Source organism: Cryptomeria japonica, chromosome 9, assembly GCF_030272615.1.
Source record: "Cryptomeria japonica chromosome 9, Sugi_1.0, whole genome shotgun sequence".
Taxonomy (NCBI): Eukaryota; Viridiplantae; Streptophyta; class Pinopsida; order Cupressales; family Cupressaceae; genus Cryptomeria; species Cryptomeria japonica.
Window position 1 is genome coordinate 709,818,799 of NC_081413.1, and position 24,205 is coordinate 709,843,003.

General features: G+C 35.9%; 1 protein-coding gene across 1 annotated transcript; it reads left to right on the plus strand.

The window, feature by feature from the left end:
• Positions 1-5,910: 5,910 nt before the first annotated feature.
• LOC131858608 (uncharacterized) lies at positions 5,911-24,205 on the plus strand. The gene is made up of 2 exons (XM_059211903.1): positions 5,911-6,130; positions 23,703-24,205. The coding sequence occupies exons 1-2, from the start codon at positions 5,911-5,913 to the stop codon at positions 24,203-24,205; spliced, it is 723 nt and encodes a 240-aa protein (XP_059067886.1).

Below are 24,205 nucleotides of genomic sequence, written 5' to 3' on the forward strand. Positions count from 1 at the left end.
AAAGAAAGAAAATGGAAATGAAGCAAAAAATCAACCATGATGATGTAAAATAGTAAGGGTTTAAGGGGAAAGAAAGGTTTTAACAATTAGAGCATTTATTAATTGGAAGAAGATAAATATCTATATGATTGATCTGACTTCTTCGAATTATTTGATGCCTTATGTGTCTTCCTACTCCTCTTCGATACCTTATGTGTCTTCTTTGTGACTCAAATGATATAATTTCATTGTTGCTTGTATTATTTAAATGTAATACTTATTTGTTTGGCCTCTTTAATGTTTGTACTCTTGCCATTTCAAATTTTGAATCTTGATTGCATTTGTAGTTCCCATTTGATATCGTCATTTATGTTTGAGTTGATTGGTTTTTAATGGAAAATGGCACCCTTATGCAATTTTTGTTGTGGATGCAGGTGGGAGAGTTGGTGAAGTGATTAGTAGATGTGCATTGAGGTGACTAGTTAGTGTGTTGTAGAGCTGGACAGATAGGATGGAGGGCCCAAATACGTGTGGACTTGGACATCTAATCGTAGGAATATATGATCTTTAGTTGTAGGGTGTAGTTACTTATAGTGGCCCTATTTTGTTTCAATTGTCTTTTACATAGCAGTCTATTTTTGGGACTTCGGTTTGTAAGTAGGGTGGCATGCCTCAGATGAGCATAAATCATATCCTTACATTTTGTTCATGTGGATACGCATAAGTTCTACATGGGGCCCACTGATGTGTACGCCAAAATCTGTCATTATTACAAACAACTGGTTAATGATATAGTCGTACTTGTTTGGTACTTAATATTTTTATTTAATATATATTTCAATCAAAGATTAATCAAAATGTGGCCAAATTAATGTTGATTCATAGCTGGGTTTAAATAATTTGATTATTGGTCAAAAAGGGGACACATACTGGGTGATTAGGTGCGCCTCAGTGGGACCCTAACCACCCACATACTATAGCATGTTTAGGACCCCACACACATATTGGCTCCTCTCCCTTAGTGCAATTTTTCGCAGATCTAGAACAAATTAGAATACTCCCTACTTTCTATGCTTCAAGCCTCCATTCTTTATCATAGGGCCTTTAAATTATAGAGTTAATGCATAGAATATAGTGTAAACCACTAATTGACTGTCATATGAATAATTTATGATTTTAGTTTTTTAGAATTTTCCCACATAAATTATCAGTACAAATCAAATCACCCCATATCATGGATGATTGAATATCTCATTTCCATTTTCATTTATAACATGTAACTCAAATTTGGCAAGCAATTCATGATCCTATTAATGTCAATTTGCAATTCCTTATATGCTAGTATTGTATCAGAAGTGAAGAAGACTGATGTTATACAATCTTATTCTAAGAAAATAACTCTTAGGCAATCAAATAGTTTGAAAAAATGAAAAAATATTTCAATAGTAATATAAATATATATTTCTCCAATACAAAACTCAAACTACATAAGCTCAGTTCCAAACAAACCTCTTCCTGCCCTAGTGTAATAGAAACCCCTCCTACCATTACTACTATACAAGCCCATGATTCTCCCAAACTGGTTCATTACACGAGAGTAAGAAGGCAACCAAGGGGAAACTTTTACAACAAAAACCAGGAGCTTTGCACTGAACCGCTATTTGTGGGTCATAAAATTTAGTGGTTAAAAAGGCGACCATAAAATCTTCTACATGAAATTCCCTTACAATTATCGATTTCCAATCTCCTTAGACAATGTGATAGGCTAGGAAAATAATGAATCCGAGGCACCCATTTGGTAACAATGAAGTTGCATCCTCACATGATGGCTTTCCTTCCTTTCACCACTGCAACTCGCATCACAAATGGGAAAAAAATTAGGTTCAGCAAGAAAGAAATTGAAAAGAATTCCCTCCCACGTTGAAAATAGTAACATATTTGAAATAGGTTGAGTGGGAAAGAAATTTAAAAGAATTCTCTCCCCCCTTAAAATATAAAATAGTGATGGATTGTCCAAGCTTATGCAGTCAACAAAATATTTTTTATGTGATCATTTTGTATTTTTTTAAATGATTTATTTTTTATTTTTAATATTTTATGAATATTAATTTTTTGGATATATTATTTTATTAATAAAAAATATTTAAAAAATATATATATTAAATGATAAATTATCTTTTATCCTTCTTAAAAATATTTTTAAAAAAAATACAACATATTGAAAAACAATGTTTATTTTAAAAAACTTTACAATATTACAAGGAACTTTCTACAACGTTCTTTTGTATGTAGTTTTGTGCTAACAATGTTTTATGTCCATTTGTATGTAGTTTTGTGCTAACAATATTTTATGCCCATTTGATCTTCTTTGTTGTATTAGAAAACTTTATTTGGTCTTAAACGCTAATGACTATGCACAATTGCATGCTTTTGTAATGGTGCAATAATAGTGTTTTTGTTTCTTTTGTCTTGTTTTTGGTATATCACCTAATTGTGCCAATGTAAACTTTGAAGCCATGGATTTTTGGAATGGCAAATGAGGTATATCACTTTAAAATATTGTAGCTCTACTAGCCCACACCGAGGGAGTCTACAGTAAACTGAATTCCTTCTTATTTTAATTATTTTGTAAATTAGGGTTATGGGTTATGTTTGAGCATGATGCATGTTTGCAAACTTATAAAGTGTGGTCCATGCTTATCCTGCCACTGGCTAAAAGATGCACATACACAAGTTCATAAGATGCACATAATTGTATATCCTTTAATTTCTCAATCTTTTTAGCATTCTCATTCCCATGTTATCCAATCACTCAAATATCTAAAAGTAATGTTTCAATCAAAGATATCTCTTTCCATACATTATCTATATTCCTCTGAAGATAGGTATGCTAGTCATTTATAATTAAAAAACTTGTGCCATCCTTCTTTTTTTTTTACTAAAGTAGATTTACCTCTTGCATTTTGTATGATTATTGTGACAAATAAACACTAAATAATGATTATTATTATATATAAAATTCAACAAATTAGACTTTTATTTATTTACTTTAAGATCATTTTATTACTTCTTATAATCCTACAAAAACATTTCTTTAAGTTCTATGAATATTTCTTAAACAATTAATAAAAATTGATAAATATAGCATACTTTACCATGTTAACAATGGAGCATGCTTTACCATGGGGAGAACCTTGGAGAAATGGTGGGGCTTATTGCCTGTAGAGCCTAAATTCCTGGTTCAAACCATAAAGTTTTCTGCTTACAAACAACTCTTGAGATTCAGTGGGGATGGTGAATGTTGGAAAAAGATCTGGAACCCGCATCTTTTTCCAAAGATTAATTTTTTCTGGTGGACCCTTATGCATGGTAAATTTTTGACTCAAGATAACTTGAGAAGAAGGGGCTTCCAATTACCGAATAGATGCATCCTCTATAAATTGGAGGAGGAATCTATTAACCATCTCTTTATCCACTGCCCCTTTGCTAGACACTTGTGGATTGTTACCCTTGATAAATGTGGCCTCCAATGGGTGTTCCATGAAGACATACACCAATTTGTGAATGATTGGTCATCGCCTTCCCATCAACCCCTGGTTATTCAGTTGTGGAAGCAGGCCCCTCCTCATATATGCTAGAGTGTTTGGAAAGAAAGAAATAATAGAATATTCAGGGATGCTCAAACCTCCTCGGATAATGTTTTAATAGTTGCTTCAAGATGATCATGGACAATATCTTAGTGACTAGATGGAAAACCCCCTCCAACCCTCCTGACCCGGCTGATTGGAGAATTGTTGAACATTGGAAACTTCACTCCGAGTTTATGTTGTTTAACAACACTAAAAAGATTAACAGAAAAAGGACCAAATGGGAAGCCCCAAGTCCCTCATGGCACAAAGTAAACTTTGACAGGGTAGCCCACAATAACAGGAAAGTGGGAGGTGGTGTTATATGGGATCATCAGGGTGGTCTTATTGCTGCCTTTGAAGGAAACATGAGGAATCATACTATCAATTAAGCTGAGGGAATGACCCTTTTATGGGGAATAAAGTTTGCCACTGCCATAGGTATCAGACGACTTGAAATTGAAGGGGATTCAAAAATAATTATTGAGGTTGTCAAGGGTAGAACTGCGGCGGGTTGGAAGGTGGATGCGATTTTGAGGGATACTAGAATTCTTCTAGATAATTTCGACAAATTCACTATCCACCACATTTATAGAGAAGTAAATGTGGCTGCTGACTTAATGGTTTCTGCCAGCATGCTGCAAGAAGGCTTACAGTATTGGAGGAGCACTGATCCGCTGCCAAGGATCATCGAGGAGATCTTGGAGAAAGAAAAGGCTAAGTCTTAATGTTGACCCCCCTCCCTCTGTTTTTCCCTTTAATCATTTATTATTTGATGAGGATCATAAATTACCAAATTTTGAATTTGAAGTCAAATCCCGCCAATGGTGGGACGGATGTGCCACGTAGCGGCATATGGCCTAGTTATCTTTCCCAAAATAATTTAAGCGGATTAATTAATGATTTTATCTACTTGTGGAGTACCGATATCGAAAAAGGCAATATTTTTTTAATCATCAGGTCTAATGACATTGGCAGTGATGAAGGCAACAACTTGTCTCGACTAAGTTCAATTGGGTGGATTGATGGTTCGCACGAGCGAAATAGATCTCAACCTTGGGAGATCTGCTCAAATGCTTCTTGTAATAATCACAGTGATTATTACATTGGTTTATATAAAAATTTGTCGGGTCTGCTTCTAGATTATTCTTTGGCTATTGAGAAACTCTGTTTTCTCCTTGGCGTGCTTCTCATTACTACTACTAAGCTGGAGGAAACGATAATGGGGGCTGATAGACTGAGACTTGAATTGGATAAAACAGACGATTTCAAAGCTAGGCCAGCGGTTTGGTTTGTGTGCATGGAAGGAGGTATTGATAAGTTCATGCAGAGTATGAAAGGCAATGACGAGAGACTATCTAAACAGTTTGTGGCTTCCTGGGAGGACAGAAGGGTCACTATGGGTTGCATTTCTTTTGAAGTGAATGAGGAGGTTATAGCTCAGGCAATGGGCCTTTCCATGGAAGGCCAAAAATAGAAAAAGCAGAGTCGTATCTCAGACACCACTAGTCTGAACCAATTTTTCTATGAAGGTGAGAACCCTGTGAAGCGGGTTGGAGGATTCAATCACGAGGAGCTTTTGTTGCCACGAGATGAGGTGTGCTACATCATTATAAAATATTCACTCTCGAAGGGCGGTAGGGATTTTTTTATTACTACCACATCCCTTTTCTTAATCATCTTAGGAATAGGGACCTTATTTATATTCCTTTTTATCTATTGCATTCTATGGTGCTAACGTGAGAGATGTTGCTAAGGATAAGAAGAAAAACAAGGATTATACCATTCTCCACCAAGGCCTTATCCTTTGCCTTTATAACTTCCATATGGCTCTTTGCCCTCCATGCACAATTTTGGTTCAAAATGTGTCAGAAAACCAATCCCCACCCAAGACTACTACAAACCTTGAAAAAAGCCCTACTCTCCTTCTCGAGCCTGACTCCTCCAGCAAGAAATTCAAGAAGTGTGCTTGCCACTCGGAGGATTCAAAACCCTTCAAATCCGAGAAAGTGAGAATCCAACAAATTGACTCTGATGTGGAGATCATTGATGAAGTGAACACTCCTTGTTGCTCTATGAGACTGGCATCCAAGCTCCCTGAAAAAGGGAAATCCTTTAAGGACCCCTCCTCATCCCATGATATGGGGAATAACACCTCTGATAATGCGGCCCTGTCTCACTCTACCTCAACCCCCCATTTTGATAGCTCTACCCATGTCTCTTAGAGCCCTAAAAACCTTGGGTCCCGGATGATGATCCCAAGTCTTGGGCCAATACCCCTTCCCCTACCCTCAGGTTTGAGAAAATGGTTGTTATTGAGGAAGCTGGCAGTATCAAGGAGGAAGCGGACGGCAATCTACTCGATCTGGAGAAGAAAGTGGATGTGTTGAACGAACAAGTGCAGGAAATTGCCAGTAGAGCAAATGTCGCTGAAAAAAGATTGCAGGAGGTCACCAGATTCACGCTGAATGTCATGCACAGTTCTGTGACCACTTTGTGTCTTTTGCAGGAAAATACCCAGAAAGGTAAAAGGAAGGAGGAAGAGGACTACTAAGACCTCTTCAAATTTCTGACTAAGGAATGGGCTAGGAGGCTCCTACCCAAGATGAGTCATGGCAAAAGGAAGTAGGGATGTTAGCTACTTGGTTTTATTTTTAGTTTTTGAATGGCCTTCGTGGCCTTACTGGTTATAGTTATAGTTATACTACTTGCTGGATAATCTTGGACTTTTTTATCTTAGCACTGCGTGACATATTTTATGGTTTACTATGACTCTTTTAAAATATGTTAATATGGGTAAAAAAATTTAAAGTTTTTGATAGAGGAAAGTTTTAGGAGGCCATGATTTTGTTGTTTCTCTGCTAACAGTTGCTCATCTGTTGTTAATGTGACTATATCTAGTTCAATCCCCTTGTTTTGGTTGCCTTTAATATAAAAAAAAAGATTTCTAGAAAAAGAATTAAATAAAGCAGTAAAAGGTTTTGAGAAAAGCCATTGATTGTCGTAAATATGCTGAGTGTGAGGGAATACTAGTCTCTTATTTTTTCTTGAGGGGTAAGTGCACAAAGATGGTGGTCAGAAAAGTGTACACCACCCAAAAAAAACATGGAAAAACAAGTAGCGCCTACGCGGTTATAAAATTTGAAATGTCGTACGCGCTTAGGTTTGTTGTTCCCGAGCCTAGAGAAGGTAGCACATATGTGCTACCTTTAGGAAAATGAGCGTGTACGCGCTACTTATCCCTAAAAGACAGTGTGCGCGGTACCTGTCAAAAAAGGTTTTAAAAAAAAAATTGGGTCTTATTTTCCCGTGACAATTGCGTTTTTATTTCTTTTTTTCTTCATTTTCTTTGCTAAACTGCGAACGTGGTGCTATATTTCTCCTCCAAACCATGAAAAGGGTGCCACATTTCTCCTCCAGACACTATGGATCAAGGTTAGTTTTTGTTAATTTTTGTCTTTCTTTCCTGTTTGTTCAATTTGTTTTACATTTTGAATTTAATTTCATTAATTTTGATTAGGTTTTTTCATTTTTTGTTTCAAAAAATAGATTCTTCTAATCCACAACAAGAACAACAAAATGCACCTCCTGAAAATCCACAAGATACACCCCCAATTCCTCCTTTTGACCGCACACCTGAAACACAGGAGCAATTAATTAATCAGTTAGGGCAAAATACGTCTAAAATCAATAGTCTGATTGATAAATTGAAAACATTCGAACTTGAGCATCATAAATCCCTCACCACTATCCTAGAAACATTATCTAGTGGTGCCATAGCTGTTTCCACACAAATTATCAAATGGGAAAACTTTAGGGATAGGTGTCATCAATTCTATGCTGATGGGTTATCATACAAAGGAGTCAAAAACAAAAATATTAGTAAACAAAAAATATGTGCCCTTTTTGTTGATCCTAAAACTTGTCAATCATTACCTCTTAATGCAAAGAGGTTTCCCATACATTAGTGTACCAAGAATATTTTTTGGTAGAGGTGGTGGATGGTCTCTAATGATCCACCTTTTAATAATTATGAGGTGCCATTGTATTTTTTGAGAAAAGTATACTGTGAGTTTGTGCTCAATGTGCGGCCAAACTATTTTGACATGAGAGAGTTCCATGGTAGAGGTGGCAGCTCTGCCCAAGATAGACCTGAAGCCCATAGGCAATTACCCATGGAGAGTCACCACCCCCTAGCACCCAAACCCAAAGTGCATCAAGCTATCCCAGTAGAGTTGAAAGATTCGATGGAGCTACAAACTCTTCAGGTGGCCACATCGTTGATTGGTGCCATCATCCAAAATGGGACGTCGTTAGCACACCCTATTGTACTGGATGATGAGCCATTAGTTGCTCCAGGTGGCGATAGAGAGCCCATTCAACATATGTGTGTCAGTTGATCAAGGATATGCTCAGGGATAGATGATGTGGCCGATGCAGATGAATCCACATCTCATCTGTGCATGATTTGTGAGAGTAGATGTCAGACCTGCACGACTAAGGATTTCATACTGATAGATGAGTTGATGGACATGGTGTTTGCCCATCAACGATAGACACATGTGTGTTGATTTGAATTCATAGCATTTTATTTATTAGTCACTTTAAATTTGTAACTACATAAATGAATTTTCATTTATACATCGATTTAAATTGAGACAAATAATATGCATTTCAGGATGCAGCAGCGGTATCCCATACTCCTCCCCCAGTTACTACAGCTGCAACTTCGATGCCTAAGGTATAAATTTTGTAACATGTTAAAATAGAATAGTACACTTTGAATTCAAAAAAATTACAAGATATACAAACTATCTTTAATGCTTGGTCCAATTTTTGGTTTGTAGGTGTTGACAGGGGACCAAATGTCCTAGATTGATGACAGCATGCTCTCAACAATCGATTTTGGCCTACAAGGCTATACGGTTTTAATGCATGCTAGAATTCATCCTAAAGCTATCAATTAGAAACACCAGGGAAATCACGAATCCCTGTCTAATTAACAAATCTAACAAACTAGACAATGAAATAATGCAATCATCAAGCAAAATAGGAATTAAGAATGAAATCAATTCAAATAAAACTCCCTATTCCAAGATGTGCATATTGCTTCCATTGCTCTTCTTCTCTTCATGGTATGATGGCTCTCAGATATTGCGTTGGTAACCTGCAAGTGACACAAAGATTCAAAGTTCGTGATTGTTGAAAATGGAGATTGGATGCTCAATTTATAGAAAATTGGAGAAGATTGATTGAAAGGTGGAACAGAATGATCAAGAGGTGTAAACTCAAGTGAGCTCAAATGCAATTTGATAGTTGAATTGTTGATTGTAGGAGTGGAACTCAATAGATTGAATAGATTAAAGGAGTCAACTGATTGATGAAAGAGTTAACTGAAGGAAGAAAAAGAATGATTGGAGGAAATAAAGAGGATGACACGGAGAGCTAAATTTAGAAAAAGCTAACTGAAGGATGGAAATAGAAGTTGGAGAGATAAATGATTTAATTAATTAATTGATTTAATTACTTAATTTAGCATGTGCTTGCATTTAGATTTAAATTATTAATTTAGTCTTTACATGAGATATTATTCAAATAATTGAATTTATTTAATTCAATTTAGCATATGAATATATTTAGAACTTAACTTTGATTTTCAATTTGGTTTTTGAAATCATGCACATGTATTTGAATTTGGAAGAATTTAGAAAAATATGAAATTAAATGAAATTAGAATTTGGGGATTTGGAAACGGAAGAATTAATTAGTTAATTAAATAATTTAAAGAAACTATTTAATTATTTAGAAATAGAATTTAATTAAATAATAAAGACTATTTAATTTAAAGGATTAAATCACAATTAATTAAATAATAAATATTTAATTAATATTCAGAAGAGGGTTGAATGATTAGATGATTAGAGATAGAAATTGAGTAATTAGTAATTTATTTAAATAATGAAGATTATTTAAATTAGGGAATTAATCAGAATTAATTAAATAATTAATATTTAGAAAATGATTAAATGATGAAATGATGATAGAATAGGAAATAGAATAATTAATAAGATGATGAGGAAATATGAAATTAGAAGAATTTAGAAGAATAAGTTTAATTGACTTAATTAAATAATACAGATTATTTAATCAATTAGAGGAATAATTAGTACATGATCAATGAGACATTTTTAGGTGTTTACAACGGTATCATATATTGTACAACCCTTTTTATGTATTATTTTGATGGAATATGCAAGTCATTTCATTTTAGATTTTTAAAATTATGTTTAATATATTATCTGTACTAATATCTCATGTTAATTTTGTTTTTTTAGGGTTCCCCCTCCACGTCCAAGGCTCATTCTAAGAAAAAGAATTCCTCGAAGATGCCAAAAACATGGGAAGAAGGTAATTGAACACATTTTTAGTTGTACAATTGTTTGAAAATGTTGAAATCAAGTATTAGTTGGGGTTTATATATTAATTAGTGTTTTTTGTCTATTTTACATGTACAACGACCATTGAGCTATGTGAATTTGTTGAATGCACCTGATTCGTGCGTGGATCAAGAGAGGGCGAAGGTATGTATCTCTACTTTATTTTCTTTATTTCATGATTATATGCACGTGTACATGTGAACTTGTGATATATTATAATCTTATAATTTTTTCATACAAGAAATATCCATAGCTGTTTCATCAATGGCGAACCCTCCTCCGTGCACTGGAGAAGCATCTCAGGATCCAGTATACTTTTGTTTGATATATTACATTAATTGTTTTTAACCTACAATACTTATCATTATATTAATTGTATTTAATCTTTGATCATTTTTTGTATAGATAATAGCGACAGTTTCTCCACCGATGGTGAGCCATCCTCAATCCATTAGAGAATCATCTCAGGCACGGGTACGTCATTATTCTCTATATTATAGTTTTTGTGTTTTTGATATATTTATGTTAGTACATTGTATTAATTGTACATTTAATCTACAATAGACCCCTTTGCAGTATGACCATAACGTGGATCCTTTTAAGTATGTCTTCAAGAAAACTCCTAAGAGTGATAAGGAGAGGAGAGCGAAGACATTAGCTCCTAGATCAGCCGATGAGGTAATCTACATTTCAATTGCAAATGAATTATAGTTAAATGCATAGTTATGTTGTTAATTGTGAACTATTTTCTACAAAAGAATTCTAACTTGGCTTTTGAATTGTGGTTTTGTAGCCATCTACAAAGCCATGTACTGCATCGAAGAGGCTTGATTTTGATGATCCACCACAAGTTTAGGATCATATAGTGTTAGTTTTGGTTATATAATGACCAGATATATTCTACATTTTTATTGTATATTGATTTGGACATGGCATATGCCACATTTTTGTAATACTTGTATTGACTTGGCAGACATGCCTTTTTTTGATATATATAAATGTTGATATTCGATCCAATAAATGTGTACTGAGTTCATTGTTTTTTAATCGTTGTATTTTGTGGTTGTCCTTTTATAAATTTAATTGATCATTTGCCTATGTAATCAACAATATGAATATAAACAACAAAAATATATGATATAAAACATTGCAATCGTGGAATATGTTTTGATAAAATTTCTAAAATTTTGAATTAACCCTACAAAACTCCTTGTATTCAGTTCATTATTGTGTATTCATTGTATTTGGTGGCAGTCCTTTTATAAATTTAAATGAATATCTGCATATGTAATCAACAATATGAATATAAACAACAAAAATTGACAATATGAATATAAATAACAATATGTGTTTGGTGCGAGAGCACTCTCACGCTCGGAATGGTCAAATTTTGGTTGTTGTGTGCACAAACTGACGTCACATGTGTGTTCGGGTGGGCAGTTTTATGCTAGGCATTCTCTTTTCGTGCATCCCAAAGCGTTGAAACCTCAAGAGTCATACCCCGTCAACACGATCTCTCAAGTGCCCTGAGTCCAAAAAATTGTCAAACTTTAACGAACCGTTTCTTCCAATCTAGGACACATATGATCGACCTGTTTGAACCTATGGGGTCACGTGAGGCTCCTCTACAATGGCCTATCTCAGTTTTTGACGACTCGGAGCCATTTTCAATTGGTAGTATTTTTTCGCCTGCTGCAAAAACCATTAGTTGCATGCAATGCAAAGTTGTACAATTGGCTAGAATTAATTCAGTTCGTCATGTGCATAAACCAACATCATGAGCACATCTGAGTGGCCAGTTTTACGCTATGCATGCCCTTGTTGTGCATCCCAAAGCATCAAAACATTGAGAGTCATACCCTGCCGACGCGATCTCTCAAGTGCCCTGAGTCCAAAAAATTGTCAAACTTTGACAGATTGTTTCTTCCAATCCAAGACACATATGATCAATCTGTTGGAACCTGTGGGGTCATGTGAGGCTCCTGTACAATGTTCTATCTTGGTTTTTGATGACTCAGAGCCATTTTCAATTGGTAGTATTTTTTTGCTTGCTGCAAAAACCGTCAGTTGCATGCAATGCAAAGTTGCAGGATTGGCTAGAATTGATTCAGTTCATTGTGTGCACAAACTGACGTCACGAGCACGTCTGGGTGGGTAGGTTTATGCTAGGCATGCTCCTGTCATGCATCCCAAAGCGCCAAAATGTCGAGTCATACCCTACCGGTGCAATCTCTCAAGTGCCTTGAGTCCAAAAATTGTCAAACTTTGACGGACTATTTATTCCAATTTAGGACACATATGATCGATCTGTTTGAACCTGTGGGATCATGTAAGGCTCCTCTACAATGGCCTATCTTAGTTTTTGACGAATTGAAGCCATTTTCAATTGGTAGCTTTTTTTCGCTTGTTGCAAAAACCGTCAGTTGCATGCAATGCAAAGTTGCGGGATTGGCTAGAATTGATTCGGTTAGTCATGTGCACAAACTGATGTCACAAGCACATTTGTGTGGGTATTTTTATGCTAAGCATGCCCTTTTCATGCATCCCAAAGCGTCAGAACTTTGAGAGTCATACCCTACCGGTGCTATCTCTCAAGTGCCTTGAGTCCAAAAAATAATCAAACTTTGACAAACTGTTTCTTCCAATCTAGAAACCATATGATCAATCTGTTTGAACCTGTGGGGTCACATGAGGCTCCTCTACAATAGCCTATCTCATTTTTTTATGACTCAGTGCCATTTTCAATTGGTAGCACTTTTTGACTGCTACAAAAACCATCAGTTGCATGCAATGCAAAGTTGCAGGATTGGCTAGAATTGATTCGATTCATTGTGTGCACAAACCGACATCACGAGCATGTCTGGGTGGGTAGTTTTATGCTATAAATGCCCCTATCATGCATCCCAAAGCACCAGAACGTCGAGAGTCATACCCTACCGATGCGATCTCTCAAGTGCCCTGAGTCCAAAAAATTGTCAAACTTTGTCAGACTGTTTCTTCCAATCCAAGACACATATGATCTATCTGTTTGAATTTGTGGGGTCACGTGAGGCTCCTCTAAAATAGTTTTTGATGACTCGGAGCCATTTTCAATTGGTAGCATTTTTTCGCCTACTGCAAAAACTGTCAGTTGCATGCAATGCAAAGTTGCAGGATTGGCTAGAATTGATTTGGTTCATCATGTCCACAAACCGACATCATGAGCGCGTCTGGGTGGGTAAGATTACGCTAGGCATGCCCCTGTCGTGCATCCCAAAGCGTCAGAATGTCGAGAGTCATACCCTACCGATGCAATGCACAAGTTGCTTGACAACTTTTTTGACAATTTTTTTGACAATAATGACAATTTTTGCTCAAATTGTATCTAGTCTCAATCTATGACCCGATAATGACTCAAATAATTCTCTATGATTATACAAGAATCAATAATGCTCATGATTGACCTTATCACATCACATACACTCAAAATATAGTCACAAAACATTGACACAAAAAATAGTCACAAAATATTGTCACAAATTATTCAAAAATTTGGCTCTAAATATGGTCAAATCAACTCTTGGCTATTTGATTATACAAAAAAATGTCTTGCAAATCATCTCATGGGATTTTATACAAAATTTGGCATTACAATATGTGTGATTCATCTCATCTCCATTTTAAGATACGAAATTTGGCATTTACATATGTACAAATCAGCTCATTGTCATTTAAATATACAAAATTATGCCCCTAAACATGTAAAAATCAGCTCATGGGCATTTATATATACAAAAAATGAATATAGAACAATTCATCGACAATTTATACAAAATTCTTAAAATCATTCTACTCTGAATCGTAGAATCAATCAAGTGAGCCTTCAGATTCGACTCTAGCCCGTATTATGTCAAGTATTGCCTTGTGGTCATATTCACGAACTTTCCATAAAATCTTGTTATGAGGTCTACCATGATACTTCATCAAATGAATATTTGTTGCAACAACAAGGTTAGAGAAATGAAGAATATGTCTGTGTGTTTCAAAGTCCTCGAACAACCAAACATCAGAATTCTTGATAGGGTATCTCTTAAGCCATGTTCCTGTCATGACAATAGACCCTATTGGGTACTCAATACCGTCTTCGTCAATGATTGTGGTCGTCAATTTTCTTTTTGGCTCAACACAACGACACAAATAGTAATCCGTTCCTTCTTCATTGTTCTCTTCTGCAACAACTGCATACACATGACCTGTATTTTATAAAGTGTTAATTAATACCAAAAATAAAGTATGATGTACAACAAAATAAACCAAAAATAATACTTGCAAAAAAATTAACTCAAAAAATCACTTGAATCCACTAGGTCGAATACATGGTCAAAATTCACCGATGTCTCCATCTGGCTCAATTGTAATGCTCTAGGCATTTGATATGTATCAATGGGAACCGACGGTCTACAAGACCATCTGTCAACCCACTCTTGTGATTCACATTCTTCCCACAAACAATACATGTGTGAAGAGAAAAAACATACCATCTGTCTCGTATAAATTACCAATGAACTTGAATTTGAACTCATGAATGAGTGCATGCCACTCGATCTTGCAACTGTATAACAATCTAGAAAACTTTCAATGTTAGATTCAATGATCAACCAAGAATATCTATAAACCATTGATGTACCTGGATTACCTGGACCCATCATAGAATTACACCATCACACAATTGTTTCTACATCTATCAACTCAGCACCACCTTCGTACTTCAATTCTTCTCTAGCTAGGGCTCTTTTTACACATGCTCTTGCACCATCGTGCTCTCCTTTACCATGTCCAGCCTCAATGAAATTCTAAAAATTTTGTACACCACTTGTCATATGCATCCTTGTCAACCAATAAAACATCCTTGCATTCTTGAATTGTGCGGTGCAATTATCTGACCATATTAAGTGTCAGTTGTATCATATGTTCCTTTCCCTTAAACTATCATAGAAAAAACTAAAGCATCCTTGTACAAACTCCGATGATTGAGTACAATCATCACTTATGTAGAAGTGATACTCTCTTACAACCTTTCTATCCTCCTCTATGCTATCATCTGCATGCATGAATGTTATGTGTACAAAAATAGAAACTTGTGTAGAATGATAATACATAGATTGCACTTCATTTTGAGGTTGTAGTGTATAATTTTCAGCGAAATCAATGATAGAGACAATGGTGCCAAGAGGAAATGTGTCCTTACATAACTTGAATTTCTCATCTAACCATCAAGATCTATGTGTATGCATTATATACTCATAAACTAGTTTCTCTTGAAACATTTTCATAAATTCAGCTACACATATATCATTTTTCACTAGCTCACATCTCTTCAAATCTTTTCCATATTTAACTCCATATGTGTATATCTTGTATTTTCCAAAAGAAACTAGTTTTGTACCAATTTCATGTGTGCTCTCCAAATGTACGTATCTTGGTAAACGTTGCAAACCACCACATATAGCACAAGAACCTTCCAAACAAGGCATCTTATAATAAATGAAACCATTATGTCTATTACATAGCACACTTGAAATAAAATTCTCTTATCGACTTAGGAAGTGCTTGTATATTGCATTCCTGCAAAACATCGTTAGTGTGCAAAGTAGAACAAATATGACGAAAAATATCATAGTGCATGGAAAATTCAATATGCATCCTACAACAACACGTGGTGCATACATGATTAATTTGAATATAAAAAGGTTTTACCATTTCACAAAATCTTTGAGACATTCTTATTTGAGGAAACTTTTGAAGGAATCTTTCATAAAATTTAGTTTGAGTCATATCCAAATAGTGTTTGGCATGTGGCTCACGATTTGTAAACCTGATTTGCCTTCTAACATCTCTTTGGTTGGGCGAAACTCTTGTGTTGTCATGCCAAAAAAATTCAATTAATGTTCTTAGTGCATCAACAACAACCTTGTCTTTGGGTGGTAGTTTACCCAAGAATGCCCAAAGAGAATTATTGTTAGGTTCCTCTATTTTTTCCCGCCTCTTTAATGCTTTACTTAATGTTGTTCTACTAATGTTTAATGACTCAATTGTTTTTCTTATCAAACGATCTTTTTTTATTTTCTTGCTCATTATGGTTGATGTAACGACACGTCGAGTAGCATTAGAATCTTTAGTACGTTATTTTGAACCAATAGCTTGATATGCATCAAATAGATTTCTCACAATAGTTCTTTCACTGTTACTTTCAGATGATCTTAGGCCTAGAATTTTCATTGTCTCTCTAAAATTCAAATTTTTAATCATTTGAACAATTAATTGACATCTTGCGGTTTGATTTAAGTTTTCAAAATGGTTTTGCCATATTCTTTTAACCATTCTCCTACAAGTTCGTTCATTCATTTTATTGGGCATTGGCTTCAATATATTCTCATCAATGTCAATTATATACTTTGGTTTCCTACAAATGATTCTAGGAGATGTTAACATCGGTGCATTATGTACATTCAATTCATCAAATAGAGAAGGTGTATGTTCATCATTTAATTGATTATTCAATGTGGTATCTTCTTTAATTACATTAGGTTCATACAGTAAATCAAATGTCTCTTCTTCAATTGCATTAGGTGCATTATGTTCGTTTGTTAAATCAAATTGAGATGTTGAGGATGGCATACCTTCTTCTCCCATTGTTCTTATGTCATGTAATTTCTTCATACACTGCCTTTGTCTTTCCTTTTCAGCCTCTCGTTGTTCCATCGTTCCTCGCTTGTTCTTTCCCATGGTTGATATCGGTTGTCCTAAATAGAATCATATTATATATTTGTAAATAAAAGTTCATAAACAAACAAATAACCATAAATATGCATCTTATCATTATTTTTTTGAATCAAACTATTAAACAATCACAATAATAATGACAAAACTAATAAGAACAACAATTCAATCATTTGAAATCATGCAAAAATAAAAAATTTACTTACTTCTATGTGTAAAACAGTGATAGAAGTGCAGACACAGTTGCACTGGGGCCTTCAATGACCTCAAAAACTTTTTTTGAGGTTGTTGAGGCTCTTGGACAACTAAAACTATGTCTACGTACTGCGTATGTGCTATATTAATAACCACGTGCGCGTTGTTAGTTCATAAAATGTTGGCAAGCCCAACGGTATTTTTTTCCATTCTTTACTAATAAGTAGTGTGTACGTGCTCCTAAGCCTAAAAAATGTTATGGCAGGGTAGCGAACTAATAGGCTCAATACCCCGTATGAGCTATTTGTAGTAGAAAAAAATATGAATGAAAAGGGAGAGGGAGAGAGAGAGAGAGAGAGAGAGAGAGAGAGAGAGAGAGAGAGAGAGAGAGAGAGAGAGAGAGAGAGAGAGGGGAGGGAGGGAGAGAAGAAGGGGTATGGAGGAAGGGAGAGAGAGGGGAGGGCAGGGAGAGAGGAGGGGGATGAAACGAGGGGAGGAGAGAGAGAGAGAGAGAGAGAGAGAGAGAGAGAGAGAGAGAGAGAGAGAGGTATGGAGAGAGAGAGAGAGAGAGAGAGAGGAGAGAGTAGGGGAGGGAGAGAGAAGGGGGGCGGAAGGGAGGGAGGGAGAGGGAGAGAAGAGAGAGAGAGAGAGAGAGAGAGAGAGAGAGAGAGAGAGAGAGAGAGAGAGAGAGAGAGAGAGAGAGAGACCATAACATAATATGACCCCTAACAACATCTAAGGGGTCATATGACACTATATGATCCCTTAGCACACCATAGGACATATAATGACACCAAATAGTGTCCTAAGGGGTCATAGAATACCACATGACCCTTTAGAACACCATATGGTGTTGTTATGGGTCGTATGGTGTCCCGAGGGGTCATATGGCATCCTGTGACCCCTTAGGACACCATATGGTGTTGTTATGGGTCGTATAATGTCTTAAGGGGTCATATGGTGTCCTAAGGGGTCACATAACACCATATGACCTCTTAGGAAACAATATGACCTCTAATGACACCTAAGGGGTCATATGGTGGGCTAATAAAATGATATATTATTTAAAGTTATGAATAGAACATCATATAATAGAACATTAGTAGTTTAGTTTTGATATAGCTAAGTTAGACCATTGTTAGCATAAGAGAGACTCCAAGCGAACAAACAACGAGGCTTTGCTAAAAAGAAAGTGTAAGAGCTTGACCTAACCCTAAGAGTACTTCCTTTCTAAAACATATGATGCTATTAAATTTTCAAGGTTATAGGACTGATATTGATTGTGACTATAGGAATTACACACTTGATTTATTTCATGGGTATGTACCCTTCCAAGCCTTTTGACAAGTGATGATCATCATATACTACCACTGCCATGCTTACAACAAACTTTAATTTCTTTAGGTGGTGTTGTGTAACAACATGGGAACTCTCATCAACTGACCAAGTTTGTTGTTCTCATCAACAATTTGTGGACGACTCAATTATTATGGGGAATTATTCTGTGAAAGATTCTAGAAGCTTAAAGAAAGCTTTGGATAGATATGGGATTGCTATTGGTCAACTGATTAACTAGTCTAAAAGTTTTGTTTATTTCATAAACACTCCGGAGAGAAGACAAATAAAGATTAGTAACATTTTGGGTAGCCAAATTGGAAATATCCTTGCCACCTATCTTGGGATCCCTTTATGTCAGGTGCCTCCTGATACCTTCTGGGGAGCTCTCGTGGATAAATTTCATAAGAAGTTAGCTGGATGGAAAGGCTATTGAAAAAATTCAAAGAACCTTTCTTTGGACCGGGGTTGAGGAAAATAAGAGAATGTATTTGATTGCATGGGATAAGGTGTGCAAACCTATAAGAAAAGGAGGCCTTGGTCTTAGAAGAATTAGAGATATGAATGAGTTTCTCATGGCTAAGAAGATATGGAGAGGTTATAATACTGAGGGAGAATGGAAATTGATATGGGACAATAAGTATAAAAGACAGCTCCCTACCCTTCATAGTTTCCTCAAGGCTGAAGATATTTCGATTGGTTCCACCATCTGGAATAATGTCACTAGAACTAGAGATATAATAGTCAAAGGAGTGAAATGGAAGGTGGGGAAGGGTAATTTCATTAAATTCTGGGAAGACATTTGGTTGTTAGACTCTCCCATTAGTGACAATCCTGATTGGGGCAAGTTTCAGGATCAATGTAAGGAAAAATTTGGTATTACTATGACTGACTACTGGAATTTAGGCCAGTGGAAGGACTTATCCTCTGTTGATCCTTCCCTTGAGCATTTGAATAAAATTATGAATTCTATGGTGGTGGTTGATGATGAGGACCAACTTATTTGGAAACTTACTGTTGATGGTAAATTTTTTGTCTCCTCTCTTTATATTCTACAATATTCTAGTCAGGAGAGTCCTTGCTGAGCTAAGGCTTGGGTGAAAGGACTTATTCCCAAAATTAATATTTTTTTTCTGGACTGTCCTTCAAAATAAGATCCCGACAACTGAAAATCTCAAAACTAGAGGTTTTTGTTTGCCTAGTATTTGTCATCTTTGTATGCAGAATGAGGAAACCATTAATCACATGTTTATCCATTGTCCCTTCTCTGCTGATATTTGGGCTAGATGTCTAGACAACTTCAATGTCAGATGGGTCTTCCCTGAAGCTGTCCAAGATGTTTTTAATTCTTGGTTCCACCCTTCGAAGAACAATTCAATTACTTTGTTATGGAGATTTTCTTTACCTCATATTTTTTGGAGAATCTGGAAAGAAAGAAATGATAGAGTGTTCAGAGATAAGGCTTCAAAAGCTCAAATTCTTTTTGAGAAAATCAGAAGACATATGGTGGAGAACCTCTACATCACTGGTGGAATAACCAACCCCAAAGATCAAGGTGATAACATCATTTTCAAGAATTGGAGAATAAAGGGGAGTGACATCATACATGCTAATCTGAGAGAAGAGGCGAGATGGGAATGCCCCCCTCATGGATGGATGAAAATTAACTTTGATGGTGCTTCCAAGGGTAACCCTAGCAATGTAGGGTGCAGTGTGGTTTTAAGGGATGAAGGGGGAATATGCAAAGCTATCAAATGTATTCCCATGGGTAATCAAACCAACCATGTTGTTGAGGCCATTGTTGCTTATCATGGGTTGGTTCTTGCTAAGGATTACAATTGCACCAAAGTTTGGGTTGAAGGCGATTCTTTGAACATTATTAATTGCTTGAATAATGTTTTCCCTCCCTCTTGGTCTATACACAATGCCATCAAAACTGTGAAGGAAATTAGTGAAACTTTTGAAATGTGTATTTTCGCACATGTATATAGAGAAGCCAACAAGTGTGCTGATTGGACTGCCAACCTGGCTTGCCATTCTGACAAAATGATTGCCCTTTATGGTGAGAGTAATCTCAAGTGTGAGGCAAAATCTATGATTGAACTGGACTGTATCTAGATGAAGTAACATGTCTTTGCTAATCACAATTTCTAATGCCTTTTCCTCATTTTTCTATGATTGTTCACTACGACGACGTGGCTTGTTTTATTATTAGTCATATCATATTTACTTTGCACAGATTTTGGGTGGTTCTTCATAACAACAACAAAATTGTTAGGTTTCTTCATAGAGATCACAGAGAAAATAACAGAGCTAATATAAGGAAGAATTCTGAAACTAAGAGTAATATGGGAGGTAATAAAAAGAGGTTTGAACCGGCTTCTTGCTCGAATTGGAAGAAAAATAATGAAGTCTGGGAGATTATTGAAGAGGGAGGGTTGAGTGTTTTTATGGAAAGGCTCTGCGGCAAAGATCCTACTATCACTAAACATTTCATAAAAAACTGGAAGAATGGAAGAAATGAAAAATTCTGCGATCAATATGAAGCAGATGGTGGTTCATGCTGAAGAACTTATGAGAAATATTTAGCTATCCTTGTGTTGTCTTTGTGCTTTCCTTGGCTGTCTAGTGTTGCTTCCTTTGTCTTGTGTTCCCTTTTCTTTTTGGCTGGGAACTGTTCTATGTGTGGGTGATCAGGCACTGTTGTTTTCTGCCTCTTTTATGCTTTATCTTTCTCCTGCTTTGTAACAAGGTTCCGAGTTCCTTTCAAAAACCCATTTTTAATTAATCAAAACAACATGGTAACTCTCGCATACCCACCACTATCATTCTCCAGGACATCATCTGTGTTACTCTCCCTCTTTCTCTTCCTACCAGTTGTTTCCTTCTAAAAAATATATTGTAGGTACTCTGACTCATCATTTTGCTTTGTTGACACTATTTTCCACATCTTCTCTGCTCATTAAAAACACATTCGAGAAGAATATTGCTGCAGGTTTCCTTGTTTGTCACAGTAATGCACTCGTGGTTCAATTTCAGACCCTATTCCTCCTATTCAATATACACACACAAATCAATCAGTCAATTTTCTTAGGAAAGCACACATGATAAAAATCAAAGAGGAAGTTGCAGACAAGAAATAAATTCACTTACTTCTATAGAAGTGCATACACAGTTGTAGTGGGGTATGGAGGGAGGGAGGGAGAGAAGAAGAGAGAGAGGAATGGGGTATGGAGGAAGGGAGAGAGAGAGAGAGAGAGAGAGAGAGAGAGAGAGAGAGAGAGAGAGAGAGAGAGAGAGAGAGAGAGAGAGAGAGATGGTGTATGGAGGAAGGGAGAAGGGGAGAGAGAAGAAGAGAGAGAGGAATGGGGTATGGAGGAAGGGGGAGAGAGAGAGAGAGAGAGAGAGAGAGAGAGAGAGAGAGAGAGAGAGAGAGAGAGAGAGAGAGAGAGAGAGAGAGAGAGAGAGATGGTGTATGGAGGAAGGGAGAAGGGGAGAGAGGGAGAGAGGGAGAGGGATGGGGTATGGAGAAAGGGAGAAGGAGAGAGAGGGAGAGAGAGGGATGGGGTATGGAGGAAGGGAGAAGGGGAGAGAGGGAGAGAGAGAGAGAGAGAGGGAGAGAATGAGAGGCACCTTTTATGCGCTTGAGAGGGGGAGACAATACACTTATATGTGTATATATATACTTAATATATATATATATACACACACATTATATATACAATATCATATTATAAACACACCCAAAATTTAAACAAACTTAGCGCGTATGTGCTATTTATAGTAAACATAGCGCATACATGTTTATAGTAAAAATAACGCGTACGCACTTCTTACACCATAAGTACCTCGTACACGCTTTTTATACCATAAGTACCTCGTACGTGCTTTTGACTGTTTAGGCTTGGAAATGGGTCTGGATGACAAAGCTATGGTTTGGAAGTTTGATTTCCCTCCATTTCTCTCAGTTTTAACGTGTTTTATTTTATCAACTTTGTCATCATCAAGTTTACACTTCATCAAGTGGGTATTTCTAAAATTGCTACCATATTTTCACCCATCTTCTGAGCTTTCTAACCATATAATGTTTTTAAAATTTGAACAACAATAATATATTATTATTGAATTTCTTTTACGAGTGTCTCCATAGTTCTCACAGACATAGATGCACCATTTTTTTAATAACTTTTGATATACTTATCCAAATTTAAAAACATTATATATTATTGTAGTGCACTTGATTTTTTACAATTTTTTTAAAAATTTGTATTTTTCGATTTGTTTAGTGCAACTTATGCTTCATGCATGAACAGGTACCTAATTTTCAAGATGTGCTCAATTGGAAAAATCATAAAAAAAAATACTCAACAAAAAATTACAAAAAATACACATCTTCTAGTGATCGCTCTTAACTATCTTTTTGTCAAAGGATTTGTCAAAATACTAAATCTAACTATGACTTTTTTGATGCGCACGTCAAACACTATGTTATGTTTTTCAGAAAAAATTAGGGTCTATTTTTTGTGCGCGAAGGATTTGACCCCCTTAATCTTATCCAATTTTGAAAAAGTTTTGTAGTTTGGAAACTAGATTCAAAGTACTACAATATTTGTTCTTTGATTATCTTCATATCTTGAATGGATGATTTTCAAATTTTTCCTCCAAGTTCAGGTTCACCTGATTTCAAAAAAAAGTGTCCACTTATACCCCCCTTTTTGACCACCATCTTTGTGCACTTACCCTGAGGGACCATGGTTTCTTCTTTTAGCTTGTCTTTTTATTCTGATTTGTGCAATTTTCCAAAGGCGAAAGGTGCAGATTAAATCCAAAGAACCTAAAGTGCATTCCATAGAGCTCGAAGGGTGAGCAATTTAATACAGTCATGATTTGTGCTTTAAATATACTCTTAGAAATTAAATAGAACGATAAAAGGTTTTGAGAAAAGCTATCTATTACCATAAATATACTAAGTGTGAGGGACCATTGGTTTCTTCTTTAAACATGTCTCTTTATTCTGTTCTATGCAATTTTCCAAATGTGAAAGGTGCACATTCAATCTAGAGAACTTTGAGTGCATTCCATAGAGCTTGGAGGGTGGGTGATTTAATACAGTCATGATTTGTTTATTTTTTCTTTTTTCATGTTCATACACTTCTTTTACTTTCTTTGTTGCATTGAATTTCATATACTTTTGTAAAGAGTAGAAAAACAAATATTATTACATTATAGTACATACTACATATATATGATCTCAATATTCTCCATCAGTTTATCGGGCTTGGAAACAATGTACTACATATAGAACTTTCTCGCGGTAATCTGAAATATATTGAAAGGTTTTTTCAAGTGGTGAACATATAATCAACAACAGGGTGTGAATTTCTTAGGGTAAGAAACTTGCATGGGAATATTGCACTTCACCTTGCAGCCTTGTATGATCATCTCAAATTGGTGGAAAAGTTTGTTGAAGTAATGCAAGGAGATGTAGAGGCCGGTAACTTTGTGAGGTTTGAAAATCTTCAAGGAAACACTACATTGTATGAAGCTACAAAGGAGGGAAATTATAAGACCGTGAAGGTATTATTGAATCATGATGCTGGTCTGAGAAGTGTATCAAATTGTGAGGCTAAAATGGCTTTGTCTATAGCTTCTCAGAGAGGTCATATACGCTTTGTTGAGGCATTGTTGTGTTGTACGACTCCTATCAACAATATGGAGCCTGGTCATCATGATGACTTGACCAGCGTATCAAATCGTGAGGGTGAAGAAATCACGTCTTCCCAGAGTGGTCATACAAAGAGATTGTTGCTGCTCATGCATTCCAACACAACTTCCAAACACCACTTCATGTTGTGGTGCTCTGTGGACATGTAG

Excerpts from the sequence above, each read along its gene's own strand:
- LOC131858608 (XM_059211903.1), top strand. The coding sequence starts at position 5,911 with ATGGTTGTTATTGAGGAAGCTGGCAGTATCAAGGAGGAAGCGGACGGC. Across the intron at positions 6,131-23,702 it reads GCAGGAAAATACCCAGAAAG|GGTGTGAATTTCTTAGGGTA; the intron begins GTAAAAGGAAGG and ends AATCAACAACAG.